At 42.1% G+C, this 22,593-nt stretch overlaps 1 protein-coding gene across 4 annotated transcripts in view; it reads right to left on the bottom strand.

Annotated features, from left to right (window-relative positions):
- MED12L (mediator complex subunit 12 like) overlaps positions 1-22,593 on the bottom strand; it is a 412,540-nt gene that overhangs the window by 283,228 nt on the left and 106,719 nt on the right. For all 4 annotated transcript variants that reach the window (XR_002095000.1, XM_019503138.1, XM_019503139.1 and 1 more), the window contains exons 11-12: positions 2,332-2,463; positions 1,178-1,304 (exon numbers count right to left, since the gene is read on the bottom strand). Coding sequence is in view for 3 of the 4 variants with exons in the window: in XM_019503138.1 (XP_019358683.1) it covers positions 1,178-1,304; positions 2,332-2,463 (259 nt within the window). In the remaining variant the exon portion in view is untranslated. The remainder of the gene's footprint in view (positions 1-1,177; positions 1,305-2,331; positions 2,464-22,593) is intronic.

Here is a 22,593-nt window from a genome sequence, read left to right as displayed (position 1 = left end):
TAATCATGCAATGGTATTAGAAAGTAGTGCTATAATGTAACTTCTTTATTAGGAAATAAAACTTCCATTTAGTGAGCTACCACTAATTCAACTAATTAAAAAGTATTTAAAAACAAAAGGTTCCTATACACATGCAGGGAGGGTGTTCCAACGCGCTGTAATTACAAGATATTGGAGCAAACTCAACCAACTGCTGAAGCATGGTAGTTACCATGCTCCAGCAGACTCCAGTGTCATGTGTATCAACATCTCTGACCTGAAAAAAGGCAGTGGAGGTGCTTTGACTAAAGCTCATTCAACGCGCTTAAGAGCCCCTGCACCACCATTTTTCAGCATGGGGATGCCAATATATATATATGATGCTCCAGGCACTTTAATTACCACTGGTCTCAGAACTGCACTAATTTAAATGCTCCCTTCCTTCCCCCAAACACAAACACACCTACCGAAGCACATCTGTAAGCACCCAAAGTGAAGTCACACTGCAAAAACTGGAACCACTTCAAAACAACCATTTTTATACACGTGAATAATTATTGTCACATTGTTATACAACAGACAGACAAACAACTCGAATTAGATCATTCCTAGCTTAAGACAATTTTTTTTAGTTTACTGTTCACTCTAAATGCCCTTTAAATTTGTTGTTGTTCTAAATATTGTGTACTACTAGACTTCTGATGCTTACAAACCCATTTCAGCACTGTTCAAAGTTTGATTAACTCCAGAAAATTAATTAATATCTCTAAAAGATGAGAAAATTCAGACAACCGATTTAACAATGCAAACATTCCCACATCAGAATGCTTTTCTAGAGACAATACTTTTCTTAAAAGCACAAAAGGAAGGGCGCATGGGTCATTAGACCTTGGATAGTGCTGGCCAGAATGAAACCATTAGCAGCTATATACAGATTTTTATAAAAGAGTTAAACGAATATTCTCTCTTGGTGTCAAAATTATAAACTTTTGAAGAACTATGCCATTCCCATAAAAAAAGTTATAACATCCTTCTCCCAAGTGGAAATAGCCTAAAACCCAAGGACATTATAAATTTGTGAAAAGAGTGGGGAGGGGTCACAATGGAAACTGAATTAGCAACATTACCATAATGAAACACAATTTCAGTAACTGGGCATAAGCTACTGCCCTGTTTTGGAACAGTAATTAATACTTACATAATGAAGGAGCCTGTGTATCTAAAAACCTAAGGAGGACATTCTGGAAAACAGGAAGGCTGGAACCAGTGAGAGAAGCTGAAGAAATAGATTCCTTTTCATCAAGGACTTCTGATTCACCACACCTCTATGGAATAAAAAATACCAAATTAGCATGATACAACTTTACACTTGTTTCTCTTAACAACACAGCATCTATCTACAGCTCGTACATCTCACCAAACATTGTTGAAGAGAAGCATTATTTCATCACTCTCTTGCAGTATTTTGAATATTTCTTAAGTATCTAGTTAAGCATCGCATAACAAATATTAAAAAGCAGTACTTGAGAACTCTCCTCTTGTGTACGGACTTACAGTTACTTAAATAAAATTCAAGCAAATAATTTTTTTGGATTGGTTTAATGCAAAGACTGCAATTATAATTTTGACAAAGGAGGTCAATCTTGTTTTATATGCCAGTTCCATCAATTTAAAATAAAAGGCTCAGGACCCCCAAACCAAACTCCCTCTGCTCCCTTTCACTTCTCCCATTCTGAAAACAGTGGCAGACTGGCAGTCTATACTGGGGTGAACTAAGTAAGATCGGATGGCCATTTTAATGCAATCTAACCTCCCCAAACATCTGTACTTAGCCTAGGAGTTGAGCTGGATGAGGGTGTTTAAAGGATAACTTTAAATACTTTTATTTCATGTGAAACATTTTCACTATACCTCCATTTTAAGCAGAAAATTAAGGCAGTTTTTCTTACTATACTGCTAATAATTCTATACAAGATACTATTTTCCTTCAAAGTTGCCTTCAAACTTTCTAGAATTATCTGTACACTTCCTAGCCCATCAAGAAAATGATCATTGATAGGCATAATCAGGTATCTATCAATTCAACTTAAAACACCCATTTCTCCAAGATACCACCCACAGTAGTTTATATAGATGTATATGCAGAAGTAAATCCTAACAAAGAAAACAAATAGGAAATCAGCTAGCATTATTTTAGCAGAAATCTCCATCATTCAAAGGTAAATTTATGATTTAAAAACAAAAATACTTAAAAATATAATATTTAAAAAATAATACAAAAAAGATAATTTTCCTTCATTTGCTTGTTTTTACATGCATGTCACCACACTGTTCTCGAACTGGAAAACTTACTTCTGCCTCAATTTCTGCTTGTCTCTTTTCCATGAGTTTTGCTACAGCCATTGCCCTGTATTTCCCGGATCTTTTACAGCTCACTGCCCATTCACAAAGCAATGTTACAACAGCTTCATCATTAGGGGCAACCTGTAAAAACAAAACAAATTGCATTTTATTCATTCAGTAAGAGCTATTACCTCGCTAGGAACAAAGTGTTAATAAGTTCATAGGGGCACTGTCTAACATCCTTTTAATTTTTTAAGTTACAGATGGCTGTTATGCATAACAGCAGAACTTTCCTGTTGTTATTACTCCTATTCATAATGCAAATTCTTATTCCTTGTGCCTGAAACATGTGAATAGGAACACCTTGTAGGAATGCAGAACACCACTCTGATCCTTTTATGGAGATACCATATTTAATATGACTGAGCAAAATCTAACCAACTAAAATAAAGAAATCAATGGAGGCTCAAGATAATTTGTTTCTCTTCATCAAATGACTTCCAAATTGCTAATACTCTCCTGAACTGAAGTACCCAGAAATGAATTAAACATAATAGCAGCCAAATCAACACAACCCTACCAGAAAGCCTATCACTTGGCTGTGATGTAAAACCTCAATGTATTAGATTGAAAATTGCACAATAAATAATTTTTAAACATCTATCCTACCTTATATCATACCAAGCTGTAGCAGGGCACTGAGATGTGCCTGCTCCTTTAAGAGAACAAACAGCCTGAGAGGTTGCTTACTGGAGTTACAGGGGAGCTAATGAGGGACTCATCTGACCAGAAGGCAGCTCAGGTTTAAGCTACACAAGCCCAAAGACCATACGAGTCAGGTAGTCTCTCCCTTAGCAAGTACAAATAGGGTTACCGTATCAAAAAAGAGAACACCTAGGAGGGGGAAGGGTGTAAGGGGGAGGGAGGAAAAGGAGAGGGGGAAGGGGCATGATTGGTGGGCACAGTGATATGCCCATGCCCTACCTCTGCCCCTCATTCCCAAGCCCCTCCCCCCTGCCCTGCTCGTGCCCCTCACTACCGACCCACAGCCCCCTGCCCCCCAGCGCTGTGGGTGCCCCTCATTTCCAACCCATAGCCCCCTGCTCCCCCCGCCCTGCAGGTGTCTCTCACTCCTGATATGCAACCCCCTGCCCCCCAGCCCTGCCAACACCTCTCACTCCCAACCTGCAGCCACCTGCCTTACAGCCCTGCTGGTGCCCCGCACTTGGGACCCACAGCCTGCATCCCCCTGCCCCCAACTACTGACCTGCAGCCCCCTGTCCCCCCAGCCCTGCTGCCCACACAGTGCAAGCACACATGCAGGAGCATGCACACACACACACCACCATCTCTGTACCTGGCAGTGGCTTGCCAGTGCCTGCACATGGAGCACGTGACCCCTGGCAGCAAATCAACTTGCCTACTGCTCCCAGCCCCAAGCAGCCAGGCCAGGAAAACAGACGCAGAGCAAAAACCCAGACATCTGCTTGCATTTAAAAAACCTACCTGGACACAGGGACAGGAAAACCCAGATGTATGGTAACCCTAACAAAGTGAGGAACTCTGGGCTACAGGGCAGCAGGGCTCCTAAAGGGAACTGGATTGAGCTAAACAACTCTGTAGGCCTGGAAACAGAGGCAAATTCCCTGGGCAGAGAAAGGCTGGTTTACAGGCAAGTGGCCTTTGTTTTACATTAGCCCCTAAAGGGTTTCAGGTGCATAGCACTGGTCCACATGCCCCAGGGGAGGACTGAGCCAGGAGCAGGGGGTCCAAGAGCCCAAGGCAGCCTGACAGCATAGGCTAGACTGGAATATAACCCTGGACTGGAAGGTATACCTTCTGGGAGATAAGGAAGGTTTGCTGTCTTAAGGGGGCAGAGGGCTGCTTCTGCTTTATGTGTTTCTGTTATAGCCTAGGGTCTTATGATTTATGTTACTGTTTAATCTAGTGGTTTGGGTTGGGACCCTAAGGGGAAGTTACAGAGGTCCCATTAGTGCTTGAGGGGCACCCCCATTCCAGGGGCAGGCTCAAGCCTGAGCTGTTGTTGAGCCCAGAGAAGAGTGGAGTGCAGAAGCACAACAAGATTGGGGCCAGGGGCCCGGTTAAAGTGATAGATAGAAGCTAGTGCCTCAAAGCCAGGTCCAATGCAGTGGACCTAGCCTAGAAGGCCTAGCAAGATTAAAGGGGTAGAGGCCAAGGAGGCAGAGGCCCAGAGGGAACAGTGCTACCTTAACACCTGTGAGGCATGGGATGTGGTGTAGGGGAGGATTTGGACCCACGCAATTAGCCCTTACGGCTTGAGGTGCCCTGTGCAGCACAGTTATGAAGTGAGGCCCATCAAGGGGTCTGAGGACTAGTGAGAACCCTAAAGGGGGTTCATCAGAATTGGGGCCATGCAAAGGCCCATGGGCATGCTATTTATTATTTTACCATCAAGGAGTAACTGGCAAGACAGGAAGGTGCCCTAGAGGCAGAGCAGGCAGTCACAGAGCTCCACGGGGAGCATCGTGGGCACCCCTGGGACCTCAACATGTGATAAGCCCATGCCTAATTTACTCTCAATTATCAACCATGACACTGTTTTGAGATTCGTGTTTCCCACCTCACTCCCTGACTGAATATCTGCTCTTTTATAGTATTGTACCGTTAGGCATATTACCTGGCATAACACCAGTTAAGTCAATTTTTTGTTAATTTCTTCCCATGGTTCTAGTTTCTTTGGATCCATACAGAACATGCTGCTGCTACATCTTCACTAGATTTTCAAGTACTTCAACATTTAGCATAAGCCACAAGTTCAATACTCTTTTTACTCCTGCCTATAGAGTAAATCTATATTACAAAATTTAAATTTTAACATGTAAAAGGATGTGAAATAGACAAAAAACAAAGCATACTCTGGAGAACTATGACAAGTTACAAGCAGTAATGATTAGCTATCTGTTGTAGATGAAAGCAGTCTTAAAGTTACAAATATTGATACAGCATATTTTCAGACCACTGAAATGTTACAGTCCAGATTGACATTGACCTACTCTCCTTTCACCTAGCAATAGAGGACAAGGCAAGACCTGGAAAAATGTGATTCTGTAGCTTACAGAGGTCCTAATAGGAAGCTTAACAAAAAATATTTTAAGTCACCAGTTTCCTATAGCAGCAACAGTCTTGCATATCACTTCTTAGTCCTGGGTACGGAAAACAAAAATGAAACTAGGAGTTTCCTATTCCTTACATGAGGCAAAACCTATAAGAAAGGAGAAATGATGTCTGCTCCTAGTAAGACATATACCGAGTGGCAGGTTTTCAGAAGTATTTAGGGCATGGAACTCCAAGTTGAAGGCTTTTTGGTAAATGAAGTAGTAAAGAAGCCAGAGATGTAGACTCTTACAGGACTGCTTCAAGTCATGAGGCAAACATTTTCCACTTCCATCACAGATGGTAAAATCTATGAGCTGTTAGGAGGAAAGTTTTGGTATTTATTTATCCCTCCTGTTCAGGTTATCAGTTGTGATGTTAAGCACACACAGTAGTATCAAGTTGGGAAAGATCAAGAAAGGTATGAATTTTTTGCCATGATGTCATGGGCTTAGGTGCCAGGTAGGAGCATGGCTCAGTGGAGTGAGTGTTTTAGCAGGAATGAGTGTTGGCATACACCTGAGGTAAGAAAAGCTGACTGGTGAAAGAGTGATGGAGATGCATCTTTGTTGCATGTATGATGACTGACAGCTGACTGACAGGTGTGTGCAGGTTCTGATCAGTTCAAGACTGTGGGGTGACTTTGGCCCTTAAAAGGTCAGTCAGCTCTGGTCAATCCAGTCGGTCCCATGAACTAACTCTTTGAAAGTCATTCAGTCTTGATTCATTCCATCCTTGGTGACTCTCAGAGGGAGTGGTCTTGGAGCTGGTAAAAGTCTCCTCAAGAGAACTTTCCTTGGGTGGACCTGGGAACCCACTTTGGATCAAGTACCCAAGTTGAAAAGTTACCTGTTGGAGCCCAAGAAGTTGAGAGATTCATAGAGATTGGCTTACTTTTAAGCAGAATGGTAAAATATCGCCCTACCCTCAATAATCAAGGGAACCTAGTTACTGTTCTGAACTCAGGAAGCTCTGTCAGAATAGAACAGAGGATCCTGAGTGTGTGATGCTGTGTGTCTGGGAATTGAATACTTACTTGAGTGGTGTTGTTTCTGCATGAATTGTATGTGAGAATATAAGAGTTTTGAGTGCTTGAGTGAGGAATCAACTGAGTGATCTGAGTGAGTGAAAGTTGCAGTGTGCTGTAGTTTCAGGCAAGCAGCACTGTGCACTCCAGGTGGAAGGGGGAGGGACCTGAGCTTGCTTAAAGGATTTCTAGATTTGTTCAATGTGATCAAGACTTTGTTGTTAAATTATTGAGGTTTTCGACTTTCTTTTATTGTATATAATTACTCTAATTATTCTATTGTATATAATTAATTCTACACAAAAACTAATGAAGTAGCATTATGGGGCAAAACCACTTATGATGCCTACCTCAGTGCCCTGATAAACTGCTAGCTTAATTTCATATCCTAGCAGGACTGTAAGGCCAAAACACATACCAGTATATTACATCACTAAAAATTAACTTGGTTTACAAAATGACCCAAACCAAAATGGGTAAAAGTCAGAGAAAGCTGGCCTTTCTTCCTGAAATCTAAAAGTTCTTCAAGTTACTCTTAAGTATGGTTGTGATTTTTTTCCTTTTGAATGGGTAAAACATCTTTACGCTCCTTATAGTCCAATAGAAGAAAATAGGATATTTGTGCACTTTGCAAAAAAAAAAAAAAACCAACAAGCATTTACTTCTTTTAGAAAATTCAGTCTACAAATTTAAGGTCTACAGATTTAATTTAATTGTTAATCCCATTTCACCCTGAATTTATAGAAGAACTGTCAGAATATTTGGAAAAAAAAAACAAATGTCTTTTCTTACAAATCCTTTAAAAATGCTCTATCTTGGTCTGTTTTAAGGCCTACCACAAACAAACTAGGGGGGGGAAAAATTGTGAAACTGAAAAAAGACAAACAGCTGACCGTTTCCAAGTGTGCTATTAATATTGAAGAATTGTCAACCCAAATATAAAAATAACTTCAGATTCTATAGCTACAAATCAAAATGAAACTAAATTTTTAGGGATAAGATAATAACTAAAAGAGTTCAAAAAAGCATATGTAACCATTCTGCTGATTTTTCTTTTTACTAGCACACACTATGTTTATTCAGAAAACAACTTCAAATGATGGGAAAAAAGGCCCCAATTACCGAACTTGTTAACATAGCTATCTATTGCAGAATCAAATTACATCCAAATTCCATGTGGCTGAAAACAGTTAATTGATTTCTCCCAAATTTACATACAGCCTATAGAACTATATTCAATTTTAGCTAAATTTGTTTAATTACTTGGGTCATAATTGTGCAGATTTATGCACATGTTTAACTTTGTGTACATAAGAGGTCTCGTTAACAAACAGAAGTACTCACAGCCTTTAAAATGCATTCATTAAGTCTTTGCAGAATCAGGCTGTTATCTTGTACAGTGTCTTGGAAGGGAATCAAAGACTTTATCATGTAAAAACCTTAGTTTATTTAAAAGAATAAATAGCGTGCAAAAAAACCACAGCTTTTTTCTAAAACTACTGTGTGCCTATAAAGCACACTCAATCAACAAATGACTTTTCATAACCAAACTTACAACATGGAAAGACAAGCAGTCCAAACCATATGTTAATTTATTCTTTTGCATTACAAAGATTATTACGTTGTGTCATGATTACTATACCTCATGACTTCCTGCCTTGTGATGCACTCTCTCAAGAGCTGCATCTTATGATTTCCTGTCTTCTGTTAGGAATTCTCATTTGCACTTATCAAATGTCTTTAATTTAAAAAGTAAACCACCTGAAGATAATTATACTTTTGATCTAATTCTCTGAATCTCAACTATGAATATTTCGCCTCTGCCACATGTTCATATACATCATTCCAGGCAAAAGCAGAAGTCTATCGGATCTGCAGTGTCTAGGAACTTTTGACAATTAAAGGCTGCACTCAATATTCGTCCTTCTGAAAGGATGAACAAAGAAGGAAAATGAAAGGGAGAGTCTGATAGTATCAAGTGAGATAGAATCTTAACCACACAGCCAATTTACTGCACGTATATCTATCTATTCACGTACCATTTTCTTAAACATGAAAGACCCAATTGCAGCATTACTCAGTGATGATATGGAACAGTGACGGTCACAGCTTAAGAGCATGCTTTCAAACAGAACTAAATGTCTCGCTCCTAGCCAAAATCAGGTGGGTGCAATGAAGGTGGGTGAAATACAGATCCACTTAATGCTACAAAAACAGGGGAAAGTTTTATATATTATCCCTCCTGCAACACCATAAATGTCAAATCATGGCTACAGCAAGAAAAGTAAAAACCACCACCTTACTCATCAGTGCTTCCTGTATTTCTGAGTCATGTCTGTTTAACAGTAAAAACAAGATTGTAGTCCGTAAACACAGCAACCAAAAGAGCTATGGAAGAACATGCTGGATTCTACTCTGTGCCATGACTCTATCAGCCAATTTTAATTGCAGAATGTTTATTTACACTAATAAGAGAAGAGCACAACTTAATTTTTTCAAACTTGAAGGAATAACCAGTTTTGGAGGGTAGGAGGAAGAGAGGAGGTAAGGGAGAGACTTTTTTCTTACTTCCAAAGTGAAAAAATAATTTAACCTGGAAATCGCTAAAGAAAGGAAATGCTACGAAGTCATTTCTTGCAATTCTTTTTCTGAAGACAAACCACCGTGCAAGAGCAAATTAAAATAAACATTTCTTATTTTTAAATAAAGGGAGTGGTAAAAGTCTCTTCTCCCACCCAAAACCCAAACTAATCTCAGTTGTGTTAAAAAGGGGCTTGGAATAGGATGTTTATTTCAAGGCAGCTACAGCTGGATGCTCTAAATGTGACTTCCTGTTATTTTCAAACCACAAAGATACTCAAGACCTTTTTACTGAAGTCTTTCAACAAACAGATTTGCTTAGGCCAAACCCTCGTCTCAGAGAGGCCAGTGAAAAGTCCCCTCCCCCACTCCCTCACCACTGATGAAACCCAAAAAGTCTCATTTTTCTCTAGTATACTAAAGACGTTCATTTTTATTCTAGACAATGCTGGAAGGGAAAAAATCCCCTCTAATATTAATTTTTACTTGCACTATTAAATGTTTTCAAACAGAATGATTAAAAATAAAATTGCCTGAATACAATCATACTCTAAATACATCCAAATCTCTTTAAAACATATGGCCCTGTCATTTAAAAACAAAATCAACTATAAAGCTAGGGACAGAAGTTGCACATAAACTGATTCAAGGAATCAGAAACTGGTTTAAACCTGTAACAGAACAGAAGTTCCCCCCCCAATCTCCTACTGGCACAGGACCCCAGCTGGGGTCTGCCTGGTTTTCTCCCGTTTGCCGCTCAAGCGGTGGAGAGCATGGCCAAATGCTGGCCTGAGGTGAAAGGGAAAAAGGAGGGGGGTTACACCCCGCCCTCCCTCCCCTCTCCCACCAGCACGAGACCCCAGCCAGGGCTGTCTGGCATTCCCTCCCTCCCCCCCGCTGCTCGCTGTTCAAGCAGCAAGGGGCTACCAGAAACCAGCCTGAGGCAAAAAGGGGAGGGAAGGGTATTAAACCCCCCTTCCTCCCCTGTCCCAATGGCACAGGACCCCAGCTAGGGTCTGCCTGGGGAAAGTGCTGAGCAGGGGGGAAGCCAGGCAGACCCCAGCTGGGGTCCCTGCCAGGAGGGTTTAATACTTCTTCTTCCTCACCCTTCCCCTCAGGTCAACATCTGGCCATGCCCCACACCATTCAAGTGGCAGGGAAAGCCAGGCAGACACCGGCTGGGGTCCCGTATCAGTGGGAGAGGGGAGGGAGGGGAATTCAATCTCCCCTCTTCCTCCCCCTTGACCTCAGGCTGGCGTTTGGCCACACTCCCCACCACTTGAGCAGCAAGTAGGGAAGTGCCAGGCAAACCTTGGCTGGGGTCCATGCCAGTGGAAGGGGGGAGGGGGTTTAACTCACCTTACTACCACCCCTTTGCCTCATGCTGCCACCCAGAGTCAATGTCTGGCCATGCCCCACAGCTCAGGGACAAGCTGTGCAAGGGCTGCTTCCCCCTCTTCCCTCCAGGCACACCCCGGCTGGGGACTGCGCAGGCCAGGCTGGGGAGTTTAAACCCCTTCCCAAACATACTCAGCAGCCTCCTGAGGCCTGGCCTAGCCTGGTCCCCTCTTTTCCCTCCTGCCCCCCTCTCCCCAGCTCAACTTCCCTCCAGCCTTCCAGCCACTGCCAAAGAGAATGGAGGGCTCACTGTAGCACTCCCAGCTTCTAGCCTGAGCCACTGCAGGCATGTGACTATATTTCTGGAATCAAAAGTGAATGTCTGTTCACTTGCTTCTCAGTTCAAACTAAGCAGGTTAGACTAACCTGCAAAGACTGAATCCATTCAGGCTTGGGCTTTTTGAATGTGATACTTAGCCTAAACATTACTTTTGATCTTATCCTTAAGACTTATGCACATACTTAACTTTAGGCATATGAGTTATATTATTACTCTCAGCCTGCAAACATAAGAATAGTAGTCTTTCCTAGATATTCAGGAAATCATTGTCTTAAAAAATTAAACAAGAAAATGAGTCACTCAAAAGACTAGCTAAGCAGATGTCAGAACATGCATTTCTAGTGAATATTTTCAAAAGACTTTTTAATGAATAGAAAAAGAAGGTTTTAATTCCAGGTTTTCTAAAAGATCACAATCTGGTTTTTTTTGAAACCATGGTTTTCAATAACAAATGAACAGCCAAGGTATCATGGTGACAGGTTTGGTAATGGAGTGTTTAAACAGAACTTTCTGTTCTGACACAGAAAAATCCATTTAAAAAAATGTCCCAGGTATTTATGGATGTCCTTTCAACAGCCTTCAGGAAAACTGTACGTTATACAATTTTAATGAGATAGATTATTAATTTGGGACCTCTAAAACAAACTATCAATCTTTGGTAGATATGAATTCATGATTCATTATTTATATGCAATAATTTCAAAGGATTTTCCGTAGTTCTGTAACACAAGCTCTGAGGATTTGTAAGCAGGCCACCACTTCTTTAAATAATGAGACTGCATTTTGATCATGTTCCTTTTGCACCCTATTGTATGAAGCATTGAGTCTAATGATCACCTTCAAGACCTTACATTATGCACCCCTTACTTTTTTGTTCCTCCTCATCTCCTTCTGGATTTTACCACTCAACCCCTCTGGTTCCCATTAGGCCAGAACTGGTATCCCATTTCATTTTTCTCTCATTCTTACTTTCATATATACCAGAAAGATTATCCTCCAATCCATTCAGCAGACCATCTCCTTCTCCTCATTGAAATCCTTCCTAATAATTCACTTCTACCATCCTTCTCCTGACAAGTGACCCTGTATGTGCAAACCAAGATAAATACATTTTTGAAAAAGCCAATACAACTCATTCAGCTGCTTGAACTCCCCACTACTACCCAAAAGGACAAGAGGGTGGTGGAATTTGATGCATTTTGCAGTAATTTACATAATTGGTTTATAGGGTCAGAAAGTAGCTCTCACCTTTTGTGAAGATCCAAGCACACTCCTGATGCTTACTCACAATAAAAAAAGGTTTTATTTTTAAAATAAAATGACAATGGTGTATAGTAATGGTATTTCTATGGCATACAAATCCCAAGTTATGAGTCAATATGAAATCTGGAAGAGGCTGAAGGAGTTACAACCTCCAAATCAAAATCATCTCCCACAACAGCCAAGTTTTAAAACGTGACTCTTGGGTAGGATGTCACAGCAGCTCCCACACTGTCAGTTGTACACTCCCACATTGTCAGTTGTACACTCATTCTGTCAGGCACTCTGACCAAGCAGACTCAAAGCACTATTCAAACAAGCTTTTCCTGGGGGACCAAGGATGGTAACAGTGCTCATATCATTAGTTAGGGAATTGCACTCAAATTGAACTACAGCACCACAACTGGCATAAGGCTGACACAATTCAAGTCTACTTTACTACAAATACTGGGTTTATTTTTGTTTTGTTTTTTCCTTTGGCACATTCTGAAGTCCCCATCTTTCCTGAAAGCAAATCAATAGGCCTGTGCCAAGTGGCTAGTATTCACTTCAGATTCAGCCAATTCAGAGAACAGTTATTCAATTGGTAATTCGAATCACTGTTCCGAATCAATTCATCCAAATCTGATTTGGAGATCTGGCAGCCACTGAAATCAGACAGCTTCGAATTAATTCAGACCTTTTAACTGGTTTCCTGATTCGATTCCAATTCGGAGATTCAGTCGCTGAAATAGGCTGAATCTCCTCCAAATCGAAACAGCACCCAAAGCTTCACATAGCCCTATAAATCAACTCTAAATTCTGTTCACTAACAGCCTCATCCACACAGAATCTGCAGGCAGGCAAAGGTTCAGTGGTAGCAGACCAACCTCTGGCCAAAGTTTAATCAATCAATACAGAAACCAAAAAGTGGAAGAAGAACAACTTGCCTGTTAATCCTACCCTCTGAAATATGGATTAATTTCTAGCTACAAAGCTCCTTAGCAGGGAGGGACCCAGTTTCAGACTTTGAATATCCAATCAAACCTGTTATACACCTACACAACTAGTCAATCACCAAAAATAAAGAAAATTCCCTACCAAAGAGGTGACATCGTTAACAAGTCTTGTGTCACCTTGACTGCAACACTTTACTGACATTTTGTGCACATCTGCAAGATCTGGCTGATGAAATCATTTGCATATTACCATAAACTCCACTTTGAAGGTGAAAATTTCACTTCAAAGGCCCTCAGTCTCAGACAGTTGTGTGTGGAACTACTCAATTCCTGGCTGGGTCTGTTAGCATGTCAAAACAGAAATTAGGGGTAGCAGAAGACTACTGAGGGTGAATGACAAGAGATGAAAACAGCTATAGAAACCTGGATTTGTAGTTCAGGACAGAGGACAGCAAGCTCAGTCTGGGAGGAAAGCTGAAAATTACAGATTTGTGGAAACATCTAGGGTAATGGTTCTCAACTTTTTTGGACTCTAGGCATGGCTTACTGGACTTGAGGCATCCTTCTATAACTTTTGTGAATTGAGTGGAAAACAATTTCAATAACAGAGTTACTGTATATATTACCAATATACCACCTTACAAAGGAGGTGACTGGCCAGGCAGGGACAAGCTTGAGCATGCAATTACCTGCTCATCTCCTCACACCTAGCAGCACGCTTCAACAGATTTCAAAGCATCCCAGGGCACTGCAACATCCCGATTAAAAAAACACTGATCCAGAGGAGAGATGGGCAAGGGTGGAAGATATAGGGATCCTACAGGACATAACTGCTACCACCCTGCTCACTTACTCCGCCAGCTGCTGCTGCTGTATCTGTGGCAATCTGATAGCTGTTTGGATATTAACAGGAAGGTTGGTATTTCAAGCACTCTCTGCTAGATCTGGGCCAGGAAAGAGCAGCAAGACATTCTTGCTGGGCTATGAGTTTATTAGTGTTACAGCAGTCTGAGATGTGGGCATGCGGTTGCTTGCACAAGTAATGCAAAACATATTACACTTGGCAGGTCTCTCTTGGTATTCTGTTGTGTGACTAACTCCCCACCCACATTCAGACACTAATGTGGAGGAGATTATGCGGGAAGTCTCAACAAGTGGATTTTGTACTCTACAGCAGCGGTTCCCAATCTGTGATACATAGACAACCTGTCAGCGGTATACATTAACAGATTTATTAGAATCACTTTATATGACAAAAAATTGCTTGTGGTACTTAAGGTTGTATTGTTTTAAATCAGTGGTGCACAACCTGTCAGATTTTGAGAGCTGCTGCTCTGCAGCAAGGCAGAAGAGAGAAACAACACACAAGTCTTTTACACAGATAGAGGCCACACATTCAGTTTTTCCTGGGGGGAGTTAGTAGTCTCACAGTAGAAATTGTACAATTGTACAGATATTCAGGATTGTACAGCGCAGTTGTACAGATATTCAGGATTTCTCTGCCAGAGCAAAAAAACATACACCCCCTTCTCCCTCCCCCTTAAAAGAAAAATTGCAAACCCCAGTTACTGCAATCTCCAGATGTGGAGTCTATTGTGGCTGGGAGATTACAGCAGCTGCAGTTTCCCAGCCCCAGGGGGAGGCAGTATCAGAACCCAGAGTCTGCAACTGCAGGATGCTGGATCCTGGAAGGCATGGGGCACTGCCAGATCCAGAGACCATAGCTGCCAAGCCTGAGAGTCACCTCAGCAGTAAGACTCCCAGCCCCGGATAGGAATGGTGCATCCCTATGGCTAGGAGCCCAGTCAGCTGAGAAAGCTCCCAGATGCAGGGGAGACCCTGCTACATCTGCAAATTAAAGCTGGATAGCAAGCAGCTATAAAGTTACTACACATTTTTAGGTCCAACTTCATAGCTGGGTTGAGCTTTTTGTGGCATGATAACTGTTTTGCTTATGTTGCTGGTCTCAGTTAATTGTGCAATTAACCCTTTAATTATATAATACCTGTATTGTGTAGAGGATGCTTAAACACACCATTTCTGTTTATTAAACAGCACAAGAAACAAAAGGCGGGTAATAAACCCCAATTAAGAAGGGTAATAAACCCTTCAGGAACTTTCTGCACAAAGTTCTACAATGCCCTCTAATCAACCAAAGCAATGGTAATTCAGCAGCAGCCATTAACAGTAATTAATTAAACTGTACTTCAACAGGAAATGCAAGCTACCCAGCACTTTTGAAGATCAGGCCATATAAGGTCTAAATCTGGGTATAAAGGCCTAATTTTAAACATCCATTTTTAAATTTTTTTTCTAAGACGTTTCAGTAGTTTCTATAAAATGTGCAAGTTACTTTTAAACTTTAAAAGGTGAAGTTAATTTTTAAAATTTAAATTCTCTTTAAAAAGATTCCAGATATTGCTTCAAATCTGCTTTAAAAAATTGTAAATTTTAACACAATTACACACCGTAATAACTTTCTAAGCCTCCCTATTGCTTAGCTACTTGGAGCAATGCTTAAAAAAATGGTTGTTGGTGGGGGGTTTTAAACCAGAGGATTGATTGACTCAGTGCAAAGTCTAAGTAACAGCCTCCCATTCTTTACACACTTCTATGATTCACTTCTGTCACTCAGCATCATGACTGTTAAAAGGTCATACACAGACACATGACCTTTGGTAAAAGGTCTATAAAACAGAACCCAGGCTAACAGCAGAGTATTACTGTAAAATAAGAAAAAAAAATAGATGCTCTCTGGCCCTTGTGGGAAAACATAAAATCATTTGTGAAAGTGCTATTACTGTACCCACAAAATTTATAAAGGCCCAGTGCCTTATAAGTTCATTCAGTGCATTGTCAACCTTAAGAATCTCAAAATCCTGGTCATACACACCACCCTCCCTTAAAATCAGCCATGAAATCTGCCCCCCAGAGGATGCTTTTAGTTTGTTGGCTTGGGTTTTGTTTTTTTAAGAGTTCGCTTGGACTTTCTGGTCTGAATTCCCCTGCCTATTCGGTATGTGTGCACATGCACCAGTATTACACTCTCTCAAACCTACTGAGAAAGGCAATGCTGGGTCTTTGGCTTCTGGAGTTTGCCCCCAAACACTTGCCCTTCCCCTGCCCAGAAATTAATTCTGTCCTCTCACGTTGACTATGGTGCCTGGCATATCAACTGTCTCCATATTGATCCTGCCCTCAGCAATACTCCTCCTAGGGTTCTTCAACCCTTTCTCCTAGGGCTAGGCATTATTGAGGAGGTCACCTGCAGAGGTTCTCTGTACTCCGCACCAAGCCAAGGAAAGGGAAGAGAGATCAGGAGGGAATGAAGCTAACTTCTGCTTCCCTTCCCTTCATGGAAGAATGGAGTAGGGTGGTTGATGAAAACAAAGAGCAGCCACAGGAAATGGGCAATCAGGGCTGGCAACTAAATCAGAGGAGTTGTCCCCCATGGCAAAACTAAAATTCACTAAAGTTGGAGCTGTCTGTCTTGTTGCAAGACTAGCTCCAGCCAAGGCCCATGAGAGGGGGTGAATGGAGTTGTCTCAGATCCTCTACCTCCTCCAAAATTATCAGAATTTTCTGTCTTAATAGACCTTAACATGAGTAGAATAATAATTGCAAGTAACCTGTGTAAATACAGAAGTACAATATCTAGAGGTTCATTTAAAAACCTATTGATTCAGCTGTTAGAATTCTTCTACTTCCTGTTTCCAAAATGGGATATACTGGGTCCCCAAAATTTCTAGCGCAGAGGCCCTGGCTTCTGCCACAGCCACAGCCCTGATAAAAGAGTTGGCAACATTGAACCCTGGGGTGTGCTAGACAGAACATTTGACAGTTTTTAAGTACCTTGTGTTTTTTGTATCACCACATACCTACATCTTCATTTCAATGAGTTTCTGTCATTTGGGTTTGTACTTAACTATCTTACCTCACAGGATGGCACATTTACCACATTTATAAGCAAGACTAAGTAGACATTGGCACTAAAGTTTTTTATCTTCTCAGAGTGCTTTATAAATGCTTGTGTTTATTAGTCTTTTTCCAAATTAAAAGCATAGACACACCTCAAACTACAGTTCCCAAGAACTATCCACAGCTTTAGTGATATTTGGTAAAGATAAAATTGACACGCATTTACCTCAATGCCAAGCAAGCTAGAGAACCACAAAAACTGATAAGGAGAATGTACTCTCCTCCCCATCCTAAAGACAGGAAGTGGAGCGTATCAAACAGCGATCCTTCAGATCAACTATGCTTAAACAAAAACTGTGACCCATCCAGTTTCCTGTAAAGAGATATTTATCACCATACTATCATAGAATCATTGAAAATGGGGCTGAAAAAGACCTTGAGAGAGTATCCATTCCAGACCTTCACCTCAAGGCAGAATTCTCTCCATCAACAGTCAATCCCTCCATCCCTCGGTGACCTCCTCTGCCATGTCCACTCCACGTGCACTTCATGGAGTGGATATGGAACCTAGTACTTCTGTATGTAAGTCAAAGCAATACACTAGTTGTTCACTCACTAGCTAGGCAATTCTCACATTAGAAACAGCAGCAGGCCAAATGCAATGAGGTGTTACAGCATGACTCCTGGGTGCTGGATGACTTTATGGTAGATGCCCAGTTAGATGTACCATCTAAGCAGTCAATGAAAGGAGGTTGTGAGATATAAAATCATCTCTCTGTCTACATAAAAAAAAAAATAAAAAAAAAAAAAAAATCATATCTTGGTCTGGCTGTTCCAAAATGACTAATTTGGGTTAAGGCAGGCAAGGTTCTTTGGGTAGATGTGATATCTTTTATTCAACTAACTGAGTAGATGGAAAAAAGTTTCATTTGAGTTGAAAGTTTTAACAAAGATTTAGGCTAGTTATGGCTTTATTTGCCCTAGTTTGCCTTTCTGTTTTTAGCAACATATACTCACAAGAATAGGTCAAATCGAGCAAACAGACAGGTTTTTATTTAAATTTCTAACCTGTAAAAACAAAAACCAAAATACTGTGGTATTAGACCATCAATTCCTGAACATGCTGAAACCCAGAAAGCAAACAACCTGCAGCATGATTTGCAAGCTGCAGCTGAGCTGAAATACCTTAGCCACAGCACTTCAAAGAAAACATGATTTAAACACCCTCAACCCTTACCATCATCAACAAAGTAGGAACAAGCTGCAGATATATGCTTTCACAGGCCCCACAAAAGATTCTCCACCCACCATATGCTTTCCCCAGGATCTCTGCCACTACAGAATAACATCAGTTATTCCCATCACAAATGCTAAAATAAACCCATACGGCAGGGACAGAAGTTATACATAAACCAGCTTAAATGATCAGAAACTCATTTAAGATGGCTGAAAGTGGTTTAAAATAAACCTGGTTGAATGCAGTATCAGACTTAACTGATTTGGGTCAAACCAGTTTATGAAACTTCTGTCACAAAATCCCTTCCTGGTTCAAGTTAAATCACAGTCCCCCAGCATGTTTTGCAGCCTTGGGCTGGGCTGTCTGCTCCAGACAGCAGGGCTGGCCTCAGCCCTCTGCTCCCTGTCAGCCAGCCCTCACTGCTCCAAGAGGCTAGGGGGTACTTGAAAAACACCATTTCTGTTTCTGCAGCCCACCAATTCCCCAGTTGAGCTGCATCCCCCAAGCCCAGCTGGAAATGCAGCCCAGTCTGCAGGTGGGGAGGGACTGCCCTTCCAGGCAAACCCCTGCTGGGCTCTGGGTCCAGTGAGAGGGGTTAAACACTCCTTCTGCCACTCAAAGTTACTGTTGGTTGTGACTGTAGACTATAAATCCCAGAGGCACCTGGAAGCAGGGAGAGGAAGCGATAAGCAGCCCTGCAGAGTCAAGGTGTTTATTTCAAGGTGTTTTAGTTCAAAAGTACACCGCCTGCCATTTTCTCCATGCTGATGTGCATGTTGCCACTTATACAACTGCAAGTAATGCAGTGTCAGGTGCATCAGCTCACATACGGAGCAGACTCAATTAATCGAGTTGGCTCCAATGGGCCGGGTCTACAGCATGTCCAAGCATGAAAATATACGTGTATAAATGTCCCAAGCTGCAGATGCTCACGTACGGCATCTTCACAAATGCACCAGAGGAGACTGGGAGGTGGGTTAATTAGAGTGGGACCTAGGAGTTGCTCTAATTAAAATGCCCGCAGCATCACACTATTCTGTATCCCTTGCTTCAAAACGGTGACGGAGGCACTTTACCTAAAGCTCACTTGACAAGCTTTAGTTAAAGCACCCTTGGCACCGTTTTGAAGCACGGGGACACTGAATACACAAGATGCTGAGGCCACTGGAGCGTGCCAATTAACACACTCGATTAATCATGTCTGCTCCGGCTCACTGTAACAACAGTGCATGAGAGCAGACATCCTTCATGTCTACAGGCACCCATAATAGGCACTAAAGCAGTGGCTAGCCACGAGGTGGCAGAGAACCTGCTTGCACTGAGCAAACATTTATCTTCAGATAAAGTCTATTAGAGGAATGGATGGATACATGGCATGTCACATAGTAGCCTTTCCACACATTTCAAAAGATGGCTTTAACCTGGATTTGAACTATTTACTGTGTAGTTAGCATGTGTATCATGTGTCCACTCCTCCTCTACTATGTAGCAGCAATTAAAGTGAACTGTTAATAACTATCTGCATAATTACCAACTCACTATGGTAGAGGTAAGGACCCCAAACCCTTGACCCAATTGCACCCAATTCACTTGGGGAGGGGGCTGGGGTTAAAGCCAGGGGCAGAAATCTCATGCAGCCACTGTGGCACCTGGAGGATCATATCCCAGTAGCCCCAGTTCCTTCATCAGCTGCCTTCCTCTCATCCTGTGTGAGATGCCATTGCTGTGGGGGGAGCAGAAAGAGGGGCAGAGGTGTCAGCGAGGCCAGCAGCCAGTGGATTAAGGCTGATGAGAGGACTAGGGCTACTGAGGGAGGGGAGGAGAAGGTGGAAATCATCAGTCAGGTCTCTCAAGTGGCAGGCAGCTATTAGCAAAAAAGGTTGCCAACTGCTGCATTTCAGAACTAAGATAATCTACCAGTAATCAGGAAATAGGTAGTTCATCCATGACCGTGCCTAGAATAGTCATTGCAGTGTACATGGAGTAAGAGAGGGAGACCTACATGTAGCAACCTACTGGATAGAATTCATATTGATGAGCTGAAGTGCCATAAGAAACAAAGGATCTTCTTCTAAATGATTTTGGTAAGAAACAAGGATTAGAATGTAACCTACTATAAAGTCACTTTTCTTGTTTATCCATTTCCCAAAGGGGAAGTGGTCATAAAATAAGACACTGAACAGAAACAACTAATTTACACACCTTAATTTGAAACTGCATTAGGAAAAAAAATGCTTGGAGTATATTATACTCCATCTGAAAGTTTCTCATCTGAAAGTCCCTAAATGCTGTGCAAAGTAAATAAAAATACAAATATTAGCGAGGTGCAGAGAAGTTAAGGCCACAAGCCTCATAAAGGCCCCACATAATTTTTCTGCGACAGGGAGCCATCCCGGTGCCGTGTCTCATGTCAGCCCACCCACTTGTCAGTAGGGCAGTCTGCCCAGTCTTACCTTCCATGACTTGCTTGTTAAGTAAACTGGGGGTATATGCAGGAGGCTGCCCATTTTATGCTCTGATGCTGGGGGTGCTATCCATGGCTCTGTACCATCCCTAGACCATGGCCCATGCCTCTCAGATAGCATTCAAAATATTACTACTCTCCTGGCCTAAAGCCAGACTAAACTTAGTCCTCTGTCAGGCCTTTCACATGCTGCCCCTTCCAGGGTCCCACTCATACTGCCCCCCTCTCACCAGGCCTCTTTCGCACCGCTCTGTACTGGGCCTCCTTCACTCTCCCCTAGGCTATCAGGCTTATCAGTTTCACTCCTTGACTGGCCAACATGCAGGCTTTTGGGCCTCTCCCACAACCATTATCTGGGTCGTGACCAGCCAACAATTCACCAGACATTGGGCTAACTTCAGCCTAGCCCCTCACCAGGCACTTCCACACATACAAAACACTCTCGTGGAGGTTGGCCCATGTCCTGCCTTTTGGACCGTCCTTCAGCCCTACTTAGCACACCCCCTGATGCAGCCCTTCAGTCCAGCCTTCAGCCCTACTCTGTATCTTGTTTACGCACAGCCTTTCAGTTCATAAAGATGCTCCCTACTCTGTGCAGGCCCACCAAATATCTTACTGCCTCACTACTGAGTCTCCTGGGCTATTGCACCCCTAGGGCTTAGATGTCCGGAGATGTGCCTGGCCCTCTTACCCACAATGCTGTGGGGGCTGGGGATATTAAGGCACCCTACCCACCTTTCACTGGGGAGGTTAGCGGTCCTGGCATTTGAATGACACTGCCCCACCATGGGAAGTCCCTCCAGGTCTTCCTACCCCAGCAGGATGCCATTTCAGGTCATGCCCAGGACCAGGAGCCTTCTGCCATCCCATAGCTACTGCCCTTACAAGATGTCGTGAGCAGCAGCTTAGCCATGTGATACTGCTCCCTCGGCTACAAGCAGCAAACTGCTGCCTCTGCCTGGTTTGCTTAAGTTTGAAAATGGCCACCCTAATCAAGCACCTGCCTGCTCCAGCCCTTAAAGTGGCAGGCACTAAAGGTGCAGTGCCACATTGTCATTCAGCTTCAGAGGATTCAAACACAAGACATGTAGGTCTCAGTTGTCATACACACAAAGTCCCTACAACTCTCTTCAATTGAACCAGGTTTAATAGGTTGAGTACCCAAATACTGAACAACCAAAATTAGGTGACTTTGATGTAAGTGACTTTGCTAAAACACTAGTGACACTAAGGAAGAAAGCTATTCCCTGGCTTCCACTGTGATGCACTTCTTGCTGCAATTTACTGCCTGATAAGCTCAGTTAAATGTATACTTTTCTATCAGGGTAGGTTGACAATTCCAAGGCACAGAAAGGAAAAAAACCAAAAAGCACCTATGGCTGTACGTTAAAGCCAGGTAGTTGCTATTCATGCAATTCAAAGAAGAGGCTGATAAAAAGCATTAAAAATAATTGCATCTTCTGGGACTTTCAGGTTTCAAATCTTTTAAGCAAAGAGTCTTCTTACAAATGTAGCTGTCTGAGGTAAGAAACTCCTACTATATTCCTATGCATTACAAAATACCACTGTACTCCCCTACCTTACATAAAGAAATTCCTAATGCAGTCTTGAACTTCTGTGTGATTGTGCCTCAGTCCTTTAAAACTGTACTCATACTCCAAATCTCCAGAGATATTTCTGCAGCTAAGGAGGCATCCATATTGCAATTAACCCTTCATTTTAAATCTAGTTGGTCTCAGTAAATTTTATTCCCATTTAAAATGGTCTGGCTGGAACAGAGGCTACCGATTCATTATTTCTTTAAAACAATAATAGGTCCATGCTAATTTTCAGAACACTACATATTTCTGAGCTGTGTACAACAGTTCTACAGTTGAGACTGCATGTGTGTCAGTGTGCACATGCAACCCCCATGGCTTTAGTAATGCAACATAGAAAAATCTAGGCTAAGGGTTTTTTCTGGAACAGAGAACTGGAAGGGGCCATTTGGTCATCCAAACTAGTCTCCCCAGCTATAACAAGCACGACATTAAA

The sequence above is a fragment of the Gavialis gangeticus genome, unplaced genomic scaffold (assembly GCF_001723915.1).
Source record: "Gavialis gangeticus isolate Ggan-Ray unplaced genomic scaffold, GavGan_comp1, whole genome shotgun sequence".
Lineage (NCBI taxonomy): Eukaryota > Metazoa > Chordata > Crocodylia > Gavialidae > Gavialis > Gavialis gangeticus.
Note: the sequence above shows the minus strand (reverse complement) of the source record. Positions and strands in the feature narration are given on the sequence as shown.